General features: G+C 40.4%; 1 protein-coding gene across 3 annotated transcripts in view; it reads left to right on the forward strand.

Annotated features, from left to right (window-relative positions):
- Positions 1-11,696, forward strand: part of RAF1 (Raf-1 proto-oncogene, serine/threonine kinase) — a 91,189-nt gene extending 79,493 nt beyond the window's left edge. For all 3 annotated transcript variants that reach the window (XM_025204538.1, XM_006023895.3, XM_006023896.3), the window contains 3 exons: positions 7,103-7,234; positions 8,965-9,099; positions 10,000-11,696. In XM_025204538.1, coding sequence (XP_025060323.1) covers positions 7,103-7,234; positions 8,965-9,099; positions 10,000-10,140 — 408 coding nt within the window. In that variant the 3' untranslated portion in view covers positions 10,141-11,696. The remainder of the gene's footprint in view (positions 1-7,102; positions 7,235-8,964; positions 9,100-9,999) is intronic.
- Positions 11,697-13,545: the final 1,849 nt, after the last annotated feature.

The following is a 13,545-nucleotide window of genomic DNA, read 5'->3' on the forward strand; positions in this document are numbered from 1 at the left end:
GAAACCCAGCTGGGGTCTGGGGGGGGGGAGGGGAGGGAGTTAAACTTCCTTTCCCCTGAGTACAAAGCTGCCCTGCCCTGCCCTGTTTGCTTAGTGCTGGCTGCAGCTTTGGACTACAAATCCCAGAGGCACCTGGAAGCAGGAAGAGGAAGTGATGAGCAACTCTTCAGAGTCCTGCTACAGTAAGTATGGACTGCAAATCCCAGAAACCTCAGGGGCAGCAGGAAGAAGCAGCAAACACACAGCCCATCTTGGCTAAGTGCCAGAGAGCTGTGGTCTAGCACCCTTGGCTTCTGGCCTGAGCCACTGTGGCTGAATTTCCTGAATCAAGAGTGAATGTCTTTTCATTTGCTTATTGTTTCAATCTTTTCATCTTGGACTAACCTGAAAAGACTGAATCAATTCAGCCTCAGGCTCTTTGACTGTCTGTACTTGGCCTAAAGGAATGAGCCCAGGATCAAAACTACATATGGTTCTTATTTGACATTTCTACCTACTGAGGAAGACAGCACTATATGGGCTTACTGGATTTATACTTGAAACCATAAGGACTAGCAACAATTTATTAGAAACAGGGTTAGATGATGTACCACCTTCAGGTAAATTCTCATTAGCCAGGAATAGGTTCATGTTTTGCCCTCATCAAATGAATCTATCAAGCAGTGTTGAAAAGGCGAGTTATACAGATGTATATGATGGTGTTCTCGTTTTGATGCAAAGTGCAGCAGCACTCATTAACTCCTTGGAAGAACTTTTGTTAATGGATATGTAGACTTTTATAATTTGTCTGGACTTGCTAATGAATGATTTTATAGTATTGACAGAAAAGTGATGGTAGAATGTTTCCCACCAAGTAGGGGCTTATTTTCATCAATATGGAGCATTGTATGCTGGGATTGGTAACCTTACGAGCAACACCTTGTGTAAAAGGTATGGACAGTTGTTTGCCTCAGTTTGGCAATCCTTATTGTCAAGATTCACTGAACATTCTTCAGTTACGTCAGCAGTCTTAATTTGCCAGATTCCTCCTTCAATTAGATTAGGTGAGATCTGGCCTTGCTTTGAGAAACATTGTTTCTATTCCCTGCTACACTGGCCTTTGTAGCAGCTGGTATTTCTGTATGTAAGTAACTGAGCTTCATCTGTGTAAGGAAATACTCATTTTGCAACTCTGTGCAGTAGTGTGAAACTAGAATAATTCCTTGTTGTCATGTGAGTTTGTGGAGGGCATAAACCCTGCAGATTAGCTGATTTTACATCCTTCAGAAATGCAGATTTAACTTTTGGAAAATATTTTAATATGTTCAGTTTCACATAAAATGCATATTAATTTGCCACAAAATTCTGCCACAGAATCTGAGGGGTTTAAAAAAAAAAATCTCACCAACATACATTTTTAGATGTCATAGCTGTGAAGGAAAGAACAGAAAATGTGAATAAATCAATACTTTTTCTTGCATTGTTGCAGATTGCTTGGAAACAGTCTTGAGAATTTTGTTTTGGTCTCATTTGTTACAAATGAGTTAACTCAAACTTTTAACAATTTAAATGTGAAAATTAACTGTTTAACTGTTGATTGATGTAGGAGAGGCACGGCTGGGGTTTGCTACAATTCAAAATTGTTTCCCACCCCTCTTCAGGTGTGAAAATGTTTGCTACAATTCCTAATTGTTTCCCACCCCTCTTCAGGTGTGAAAAACTACCAGTGTAGCTGCTAAATTCTGTAAGATGAGCAATACGTTGTCAGTATTGTCATACATTGTTAAAATATTCTCAGTGAAATTTACCAAAATTCCTAAGATATTGAAAAGTGTAAATGTAGAGAAAAGTGAAACAATTATGTAATATTAAAAAACATGAAGGCTGTCTCCCAAACTAAATATAATCTTCATATCTAATTAAAATAATTAAACATTATCATAGAATTTCCCTGTCCAAAAGTGCTGCAAAGTTCCAGGACAGCCCTATAGAATTTAGACTTCATTAGAGTACAGGGGCTTTTGTTACCAGTCTTCACTTAAATTTATTTAATATCAGTAGCTAGCTTTAACAAACTAAAATGAAATTAAATGAATGGTGCCCATTAGACTTCCCAGCATGTTCTGCACCACAGGATCCTAACCATTACAGCAGGACTTCTTGGATCTCAGTGCCCTCTGGCACTGGATTCTGTGACACCCTGAGATGTCAACGCAAACCTGAAGGAAATGTACTGTATTGTTACAATTATAAGTTAGACTTTTCTCATCCAGAAGAACCATAAAAATTGCATTTGACATACAGAGAGTTTGCTTATAATTGGGCCCTTGATGGTGTAGACTTTTATACTTACAATATTTTGCACATGCCATACAAACACCAACTCAGAATTTTTTTCAGCATAGTTTTTAATTGATTTAACACCTGGGGCCTTTCCTTGACATTTGAAGTAGCAGTAGCATAGCTAAGGAGGGGCAGTTGGGACAGGTGTGCAAAAACAGTAGCTGCTGCAGTGCCTGGCCCAACCATTGTGGTTACCTGCAGCTCAGCTGAGCCACTGATGCTGCCTTGTGCACCACTGCTGAGGGTGCAGCAGTGCCCAGGTATGCCTCTAGGTCTGACAAAATCCCACCAGAGTAGTGGTTGATTTTTCATAGACATTAGGGCTGGAAGGGACCTTGGAAGATGACTGAGTCCAGACCCCTGCCCCAGGGGCAGGAAGTCAGCAGGGGTCATAGGCAAGATAAATGTCCAAATGTCTCTTGAAGGTGTTCAAAGTAGGTGCTTGAACCACCTCTGGCAGCAGTCTATTCCAGACCTCGGGGGCTCGGACAATAAAGAAGTTCTTCCTTATGTCCAGCCTGAAACGGTCATAGAGCAGTTTGTGACCATTCGATCTTGTCATCCCTTAGGTTGCTATGGTGAACAGGTGTTCCCCCAGATCCTGGTGAACACCCCTGATAAACTTTTATAGGTGGCCGCCAGATCGCCCCTGAGCCTGAGCTTTTCCAGGCTGAAGAGTCCCATAGCTCTCAGCCTCTCATCATAAGGTCTGTTTTCCTGACCTCTGATCATGTTCATGGTTCTTCTCTGGACTCTCTCAAGCTTCTCCTTTGAATTGCGGAGCCCAAAACTGGACGCAGTACTCCAGCTGTGGCCTCACCACGGCCGAGTACAACGGGAGAATGACACCCTGGGATTTGCTTAAGAAGCATCTATGGATGCAAGCCAGCATTTTGCTCGCTTTACTAGCTGCAGCATCACACTGATGGCTCATGTTCCTCTCGTGGTCAGTCATGACCCCCAAGTCCCTTTCGTCCGTAGCACTAGCCAGCGTAGCACTGCCGAGCCTATAAGCATGCTGCAGGTTTTCTTCCCAAGGTGGAGAACTTTGCATTTTTTGGTGTTAAACACCATCAGGTTCTCATCTGCCCATTTCCTGAGCCTGTCAAGGACAGCCTAGATCACCCTCCTCTCCTCAGGTGTGGATGCTTTACCCCAAAGTTGGGGGTCGTTGGTGAACTTGGCCAGTCTGTTTCTGATACCAGTGTCCACATCATTAATGAAGAAGTTGAACAGTGTTTGCCCAAGGACTGAGCCTTGAGGGACCCCACTGGTCACAGGGCACCATGACAATTGACTTCCATCCACCACCACCCTCTGGGTCCTACCATGGAGCCAATTCCCTGACCAGCATATTGTGGTGAGGCTGAGGCTGCAGTTAGCCAGTTTTCCTAAGAGATGATCGTGGGATACCAGATGGAAGGCTTTTTTGAAGTCAAGATATGATGTCAATCTCCTCTCCCTTGTCCAGGTGATAGGTCACCTGGTCGTAAAAGGAAATGAGATTGGTCAAGCAAGACCTACCCGCAACAAACCAGTGCTGGCTATCCCTCAAGATGTTGCCATTGGCCAGTCTGTTAAGAATGGCCTTTTTTATAAACTTTTTTTAAGCCTTCCCCAGGATAGAGGGATGGGCCTGTAGTTTGCCAAATCCACTTTCTTCCCTTTCTTGAAGATAGGCACCACATTGGCCTTCTTCCAGTCTTCGGGCACTTCACCAGAGCACCAGGAGTTCTCTAAGATCCATACCAGAGGCTGAGCTATGATGCTTGCCAGCTCCTTGTGTACCCTGGGGTGTAAACTGTCAGGACCAGCTGACTTGAAGGTGTCCAGCCTATCAAGGTGTTCCTTCACAAGGTCAGCATTGATGGAGGGTAAGGAATCTTCCTCACCCGGGCCTTTCTGTCCTGTAATGGGCATGGGTGTCCCATGGGACTGGTGAAAAACTGACGCAAAGTACCCATTTAGCAAGTTAGCTTTTTCCTGGGCATTGGTTGTAAGTTGTCCCATCTGGTTTAGCAGGGTCTATTGTTCCCCTTGCTTTTCCTCTGGCTCCCCACATATCTAAAAAAGGATATTGATTAGGGGGAAAGATGTCTTTGCTAAGCTGCACCTGAACTCATGTAGAGTGGTCTTTACAATACAGGTCCAACAATTAGGGTACCAGTAAAGTATTAGGATAGGAATACATTGATCCCCACCCTAATACTGAATTGTTTCAATACAGTTTTAGGGTGGGATAGCTGTATAGGACAGCAGATAGAAAAATGTTTTGCATAAGGAATAGGAACTCTTCCAGTAAGTTCAAAACCACCTCTGATGTCTCAGATATTCATTTATGGTGCTCTTTCTCTACGCTGTTGCTTGTTATGCCTGTTAGTACCCCATTATGAGTTTCCTCTGTGTGTGTGTGTGTGTGTGTGTGTGGGTTGGATTTGAAGTAGGGAAGAGAGGGAAAGAAACTGTCTCAAACATTTTTTGGTATAAGAGTTCTGAAGAAATGGATCAAGAACAGTTATTTTGATAGTTTAGATCTGGATTTACAAGAGGAGAATCATTTAAGTTTCCCCGGTCTCTGCTTTTGTTGGAATACAAGCTGATTTTTTTCCTTTGTTTTTATAGTGATTTTAGAACACCCTCTTATCTTTCAACCTGGAGTTTGTAGTATTTTACATACATTATTGCTTTGTTTAATTATTTGCAGCCTGCAGTCTGCCAGGGAACCGCAGTGCTTTTTAGAACTGCAAGCTATCCAGACTCTCTCAGCCTTTTTCTTTTTAAAATAGGTGATGCAACTTTTACTAACTTCTGATATGTGATTTTGTGGACTGGAGGGTAGAAAAGACATTTCTTGAAGACTATTTGAATTCTGAGAATGAAGATGGGGACAGCCAGCCTGACCATTACATTTTTTTTTTTTATTTGTGAATCTTCTGCATGCATTCACTGCTTTGGATGCATTACATGATCATACTCCAAAGTATAATAGACACCTGTACGAAAGCATGCCTAGATCCACAGACAACCTGGGCATCATGGTGTTTAGCTTGGTGGCACCAAACTTTCAGGCCTTGGGCTCCTGGAAGGGAGTGCCTGAGCTAGGGACCTAAGAGAGAGTTAGGTGCTTACAGGTATTCAAAACAGCCAGTACCTTGAGCTGGAGGGATGAATGAGGGCAGAGGACTGCCTGATCTAGCAAGTAGAAAATGCTAAGGAGAGGGGATGCCTTAATATTCTTTCATCCCTCACCTCTGGGAGTTCAGTTGCTTGTGAGAGATCAAGATTCACAGGTTGAAGCTTTGGTTGGAGCTAGACTCCTATATCATTCCTTTAAAAAAAAAAAAAAAAAAAAAAAAAAATGGAAGGGCTGTGTTGTAGATGTTTTTAAAAATAATGGTGTTGCTTTTCTTTATAAAACAGCTTGGTGACAAATGCATACCTAGAATGTAGGAGACCTGTGTTGAATGACCTCCCTTCTCAACTTAGGCAGAGTCCCTCTGCAGTAATTCCAGTCTAGCGCAGCCAGTAGCCTGGCAGGTGGGGCATTGCCTTGGTGAGAAACTTTGGGTTTGAACTTTCTTAGGCTGTGATTGGCATTGAATGCTGGTCTCCCATGACCACTCGCCACTCATCTATTGGATAATAAAGGGTTACCATCACTGTTGCTGTCACTGTCACCTCTCGCCATCCCCAGCAGGGCTTTGAGTAAAAATGGCCTGGGGGGTGGTATGGAGTTTCCTTCTGTCAGAGTGTATTCAGTCAGCTCTAAGTATGTTGATTAGATGGGGTTCCTGAGGGGATTTAGGTGTTGCTAATATGCTTTAAAGATTCCATGCAGGTTTATTTTAAGCTACTTATCCCTGTCTGGGCAAATGCAGAAGCAAATCTTTAGGCAGTTGTGGAACTTACTGGCAAAAACTTAAGTGCCTGTGGAGTTTAGGCCCCTGGCCAGTATGTAAGATTTATCTAGCCACCCAAGTCCCATGCAGGGTTCTGATGTGAACCTGTGTGCAATTTCTTTTCTGATTCCAGGTCTACCCAATTCATGTATATTGTTTTAATATTGATGAGATATATTGGAAAAGGTAGAAACGCTTCAAAGATGTAATTTATACAAGGATGTAATTGATACATGTTCACATGCCTGTCTGGACTTTGTAGTAGTGTGGTAGTTATGCTGGCACAGCAGTATGAGGAACAGGTTTTGTGAGGGGAGAGAATCTCTTTCATTAGACCAACATGCATAACTGGGGAAGAAGGAGGAACAAGCTTTCAGGCTGCAAGTGCCCTTTGTCAGTTCTTGGAAAGTTCCAACTTGTACTTAGTTTGTACTGTGACTGCTGATGGAGTGTTTCTGCAGTCCAAAAGCTTGTCTCCCATTTCCTATGCAAATTGGTCCAATATAAGAGATTTACTTTGCCTCATACATCTTCCTGGTCCTAGGCTGTAACACATTATTTTCAGCTAGGCAGATTATTTATTCTATTTTACTGGTTATTTCAATTCACAGTGATGAAACCAAACCACTTTTGTACCACTTAGTCATAGTATAATGATGTATGCAAGAATTATTACATTTTACCTAAGTCTAAAGTACAAATGTTATTTCTGTATTAGTTGCTATCAATGTAATGGGTTTGGGTGAAAAGGGCAAAGTTACCAAAACTTGTTATAGCTGTAAAGGCACATCATTTTATCTATCTTGTATGTCTTTTACTCTCCTTACAGATCATTTAGTTCATAATCTGTAGGATTTTTTCTTTTGTTTTTATTTTTAAAGGCACCAGAAGTGATCCGGATGCAGGATAGTAACCCATTTAGCTTTCAATCAGATGTTTACTCCTACGGAATAGTGTTATATGAACTAATGACAGGGGAGCTGCCATACTCTCACATTAACGACCGAGATCAGGTGAGAAACACAAATTCCAGTATCATGTTATTCGTGGCTTCTGAGAAAAATCCGTTCGGTTTTCCTAAAGAAGTGGTTTATATTGCATGCTTGTAAATTATACGTATTAAGAGCATCACTCTTCCTGAATAGGTTACTGCTTGGTTCTGTATTTGATGCCATCTTTGTGTATTTTTGGAGACAAATATAAACACCTGGAAGCAACCAAGTATCTATTCTGCAGAAAGAATGTTTCTTAGTATGACAGCACTCTGCCAAGTGTGGTGGTCTAAAGAACTTAAAGCAACATTATAAGAGAAATCAAACATGGGACTTTTGGTCTGATATGAATCTGTTTGGTGCATCTTACTAAAAGTAATTGTAGTTGTCACAAGTTAAAAATGTTGACATGAACACCTACAACTTTTGGAACTATTTTTAGTTGAACAAATTTAAAAAGGGGGAAATCCTCTTTCCTTGAATTCTTCGATAAAGTGTAGTATTACTTTTCTTAAACGTGTTTTCCTCTATGCTGTACCTCCAAGGCAGTTCATTAACTTAATTTCACTGTTTGCTCATTTTTTTAGTAATGATCAGTGGGAAAAGCTGGTCAGTTTATTGGTAAAAGACCCATAATACCTCATAGTCTGTAGTCAAACCAGTTTTATTAGTTTCTTTTAAATGATTTTGCCATTTTAGGTAAGATTCAAATCGGAGAACTGGGAAGTGGATTTAAAAAAAAAATGCATAACATTCTCAGCATTCTACTCCATAATGCTGGAAGCCTGTGCTTTGAACAGCCATTCCTGTTAATGCAAAACATTGATTTACAAGGAATCTGGCTGTCAACTAAATATATATTTCTGAGATGAGTTGGTACACTTCCATATGTGCTGTTGGCAATTTATTTCAGCAGCTTTATTTACTGTTAGGCAATTGGCTGTCTGTGGGGCTTTCAGAAGTTACAAAATAAATGTAGCATAGTTGTAATATTTTTATTAATGCATATACAGACATAGTTTGTAATTAAAACATTGGCTTAAGCGTAGTCAAGATCTCACTAGTCCATTAGCCATCTTAATTATTTCAGTAATATTCCTGAAAGCCTTCAGCAAACCATAGTGGTGGTTTGCTAAAATCTTAGTAGTACATTTTCTCTTAACTGAGATGGTGGGGGGAGTCAGTCTACAAGGTTTTTTTCCTCATTAGCTGGCAATATAAGGAAACTGCAAACTCAAAGATGCACTTGAATGGCATAAGAAACTGCCTTTCCCTTTATGCACACAGATGATAAATGGACATGTGTTCTGGTGAGGGATTTTGATCAAACCATATAAGTACAATTTGGGACTGGTCAGTCAATATGGTGGTAATTTAAGCATCAGTCAAATGGGTTTAGCACTTCTGGCTGCTAACGATCACCTTGTTTTAAGGGTTCTTTAGCACTTGCATCCTGTAACTCCAGCAAGTTTCAGTCAGGAAATGCCTTGGAGGGCTTGTTGCTATGATAAATTATATGCAAAATAATAAATGAGTAAATTATGGAATAACTGCAGCGTCACTTAACAGTTGGACAGATAGTGTCACAGATCAGAACAGTGGGCCTGTTCCATCTTACTGATTTTTGTCAAATCTTGGAAGAACAGTAGATACTTTGCCTTCATTACTTCAATGTTAAAGATGACTGCAATGTCAGCCAGTGAAATAATATCTAACGCTGGTATTCAAACTGTTTGTACTTCTTTGCTTAGATCATTTTTATGGTTGGTCGAGGTTATGCATCTCCAGACCTCAGTAAACTGTACAAGAGCTGTCCCAAAGCTATGAAGAGGCTTGTAGCAGACTGTGTCAAGAAAGTTAGGGAAGAAAGACCTCTGTTTCCACAGGTAAGTGTTCTTTTTGTTATTAAATCCTAGAAACAGTTCTTGCATTCTGTGCTTCAGTTTCCAGGGAATATTAAAAATATCAAATTAGTAGTCAAGAAAGACAGAAAACAAGTCCACTGTAAGCCAAGGAGAAGTGAATGAGATAGGAAGATACTGCTTATCTGCCTTTTTCAGTGACACATTCATGAGGCAGGTGTCCTGCCATAAGCCAGTTTCCCTGTATGTTGGAGAACTGATTGCTAGAGCTGCACAAACATTTTGTGAATGACATAAAAACCTGTCTTCACACAGTTACTCATTTTTTAATGACTGGCTGATGTAGAATTGATGGGCTGTACTGCTTCCATTTCTAGTTTACTTTTTAGAGGTGATATTCAAAATGAAAAAGCAAAAAAAACCCCCAACATCTGAGGGAGCCTGCACTGTTCATGTAGCCACATGTTGACAGAAATGCTGTCCAGCCTGAGGCATGAGGAGTTCCATATCCTTTCCTTGTCTGTTAGAAACAGGCCATTTTTCTGCTCAGAAGAAAAGTTTTGGGGAGCTTTCCTCTCTAAATGCAGCTTCCTTATTTACAAGATTGCAGGTGCAGTGTGCAGTCCTGCCCTTTTGGCATCTTCTGGAAAAACTGGCTGATCATAACCAGGATGAACCCCACTGCCCTCTCCAGCTCTCCACTTTAATTAAGATAAAAACTGTCTGCCTTAAAGGTACAGCCCTTCCAACCTCATGTTCAATTCTGATTTCCTTTCTGGCATTTCACTAGAACAAGGGGGTTCCTAACCAGCACTGCAGTAAGTCAGGCAACTGCTCTGAAAGATTGAGAAATTAAGCATTAAAAAAAAATGCAGGTAGGCTGTTATAAGTGTCTGATTTCAACATATCCACTCTGCCTTCCAGATTCTGTCTTCCATTGAATTGCTGCAGCATTCTTTACCCAAAATTAACCGGAGTGCTTCTGAACCTTCTCTGCATCGCGCAGCCCACGCAGAGGACATCAATTCATGCACGTTAACATCCACAAGGCTACCTGTGTTTTAGGATTTCCACACTGCTGCCCTTGCTCTCCCCAATAATGAGAAAGTCGTAGCAGTTGTGTTTTTTAATGCCTCAGTGTACAGGATCGCAGTGCAAGTGGGATTCTCTGCATCCCAGGTTTTAGAACCAGCTGCTTAAGGATTGCTCCGGTTCTAGTCCTGCAGGGACATGGCTCCATGTTGCCTTTTTCTACAATGTCTTTTACTGGGATAGAGTTAACTGAGACTATAATCAAGAAAATCTATTACTATTTTTTTAATAGATGCACTTGAGCCTTACTTTCCCATAAGCAGAAGAGGGACATTTCTGTGGAAGTGTTCCTGTCTTGATTTGATTCTGTTGAATAAATTGGTATTTTATAGCAAGGATAGCTCACCATTTGAGGAATAATGCCGATTTGATGCTGTTCTTTGAGTGTCCCAAGCCATGTGCTACTTCACAGTGAGTAAATTTTGACTAAAATGGGCATTTTCAAACTGGCCTGAGGGAAGCAGACAAAGAAAAGCCTGGAATTGATTCCTGTGAAGAATGTTTCATCAAACAGATGAAATTGATCAAAAGTCTGGTCATCTGATTTTGCACGTTGAAGAGAAAAACTCCTGCAGTGGGATGGAATGCATTCTGAACAGTGCTGCTCAGAGAAGGAAGCTAGCACAATCTCACTATGGTCATCTTTAGTAACTTAAGCAGTTTATATTGGTACTATGGACTTGCTTCTTGCAGCCCAGTGAGGTATCAAGTGCAGGATGACAGACTTCTGTTGAAGAGAAGTGGCTAAGTAACAAATCAGTGTATTTCTGCAAAACAAGCATGGTCTTCAACCCACCTGAAGCTGTCTTCCGAGAGATGCACTATAAGGCAGAAACTGAGGGTATACAGTTTTTCTTGCTGATTTGGGTTTTAATTGTTTTTATTGCTCCACAAAAATGCATTTATTGTAAGTCCAGGTTCCTCTGATTATCTTATTTTAATAAAATAAATTAAATTTAGGCTTTTAAGTTCAGAGTCGTTCTTTAGTGCAGCATCTTAGTTCCAAGAAGTCTATTTAGATGGATACATCCAAGAAAATTTTTCACTTGTCCATATAGGCGGTATAAAGACACTACAGCAATTCTCCATTACATCAGATACCCTTTACTAGCACGAACAAGAGTTGCCATAAGTTTCCAAACATTTGCATGTTCTTCATATATCATGCATGTCTGTATTATACTGTGTTGTCATTAAACATTTAGCAACGTGGAGCTCCCTGTAAAGCGGTACTTTGACCTTTGATGGCAAGATAGCCTAAAAGTTCCCTCTTGTTGACTTCTACTTCCATACTATCCCTCTGATGATAACTACAGCATTGCTTAAAAATATAAGTCCATGGAATGTATTTTACCCTGCTCTCTCTCATCTTCTTTCAAGAAGCGTCAGCTGGCCCATTTCTGCTCTTCCATCAGTCTGTCTTCTCTTGGAAAGCAGATGCACAGTGTGGCCAGTAAACTCAAGATGGCAAAGATTAGGAATGGCAAAAGAACCCAATCTCAAACCATAGGTCATTTGTTATTTCTCTCCTGTTTAAGCATTTTCGTTAAGGAAGAATAGAAATAAAGTGGTAGGACCTGCCTGTGTGTATTTTATACAGCTCCCATCTTTTCTCCTACCTTGACTGTCAGCTGTTCCAAAATGTACTACCTCATTCAGTCCAGAGGAATAGCCATAATTTAACTTGAAGACAGTAAACCAGATCAGTTCTTTGTGTGATAGTGGATGTCTGTGCTACAGTTTAGCTAAAATTATTCAGCCTGGCAAGTGCTAAAGTGGTGGCTATACTGCTGTGAGTTGTTCAAAACTGTATTCAACAAATTGTTGACAGACAAAGACTATGAGTAAATATACATAAAAAATGCTTTTCTAAAAGTGTAGGGCCTAGGGTATGGGTGTTGGAATCCATCGTTACCCTTTAACTATTGCATTCACATGATCCTATACTGGAACAATTTGACTAAATTGCCCTAACTTTGACCTGAATTAAGTGAGGTTAAATTTGAAATGTTTTTTTCTACACTTGCATCACCGTAAAATCATGGAGGATGTGACAATTGTAAGAGCTTATAGTACCAAAGGATGCTGGTATGTCTGTCTCTCTGCCCAAAGACTCCTTCCTCTGTTACCTATGAAAAGGCCACAGGTAAGAACTTACTGAAGCACAAAGCAAAGAAGCCTATCAGAAGAAAAGGTATTTAAATAATTTTAAAAAATTAAAGACCAGAAAAGTTCTTTTTCTCAGAATAAATATTTCGCCACAAAATACACATTAGCTGATCATTAAAGTGGTTGTGCCAGAGGCAAGAATTCTTGTAAAGGATATCTCTTATAGACCAACTGTATGGTTGGCATAGACATAAGTAAGCCTTTGGGTATCACAGTACAGGCAGTCCTCAGACTTACGACACAATAGGTTCCTGAAAACCGTGTCTTAAGTTGAAACGTTGTAACTGAACCAAATTTCTCACAAGAAACAATGTTATAAATGAACTGGTTCCTGAATCAAGGCCCGATACCCTGTTTTCACCAAAAATACCCCAGAATTTTGTACTCGGATCAATTATAGAGGAGTAATATAGCTAAATTAATGTTTTTATGTTGTAAATAGCAATCACATTGATTTGGAAGGACTTCTTTGAGGTGACTTTGCTGGACTTTTTGAAAGGCTCTTGGTTGGACTTTTTGAAGGGTTTTTGGCTGGAGTCTTCTCAGGAGTCTTGGCTGCAGGCTTTTCTGACGTCTTCCTTCTTAATGAAAGTGTCCAAGGATGTTTGGACAGATGTTCTCCAGGGAGATGGGTGACGCAGCGAACTTGTTCCCTAGCATGGCCTCACATCAGATCAAGCATTGTAAAATCAAAACCAACATCAGAAGGTTGAAACAGGATGTCAGTTTATAAACATTGTAAGTGCAAAACATTGTAACTCGACATGTTGTAAGTCAAGGACTACCTGTATCCTCTCTCAGGCCTCAAGGCATAAAGTTGGTCCAATAAGAGAGAGCACCCACAAGCATTTTTACCTCTCACCTCTGGACCATCACGGCAACATCACCATCTTAAGGTTGATATAATTTATGACCCTTGAATCCAGCTTTACTATAAAGTCTATGCATTAAAACTGAATAAGCAGGGAAATGAACTTACTGTTCACACTTGTGATTAACACACATTTTGAACTCGGGTTGATCACTTTAACTATAACTATCACTCATATGCTAATAAAATGTTTGAATTTAAGAATAAATCTTTGTTCAGTTGGTTTGTAAGAGGACTAGAATCATGTATTATCTGCTTGACCTGTTTCCAAAATGAGTAAGCTATTGACCTGGTTTTACTTGCAACTTAAATAAATCTTTACCCTAAAAGGGAATGTT

Source organism: Alligator sinensis, unplaced genomic scaffold (genome assembly GCF_000455745.1).
Source record: "Alligator sinensis unplaced genomic scaffold, ASM45574v1 scaffold81_3, whole genome shotgun sequence".
Lineage (NCBI taxonomy): Eukaryota > Metazoa > Chordata > Crocodylia > Alligatoridae > Alligator > Alligator sinensis.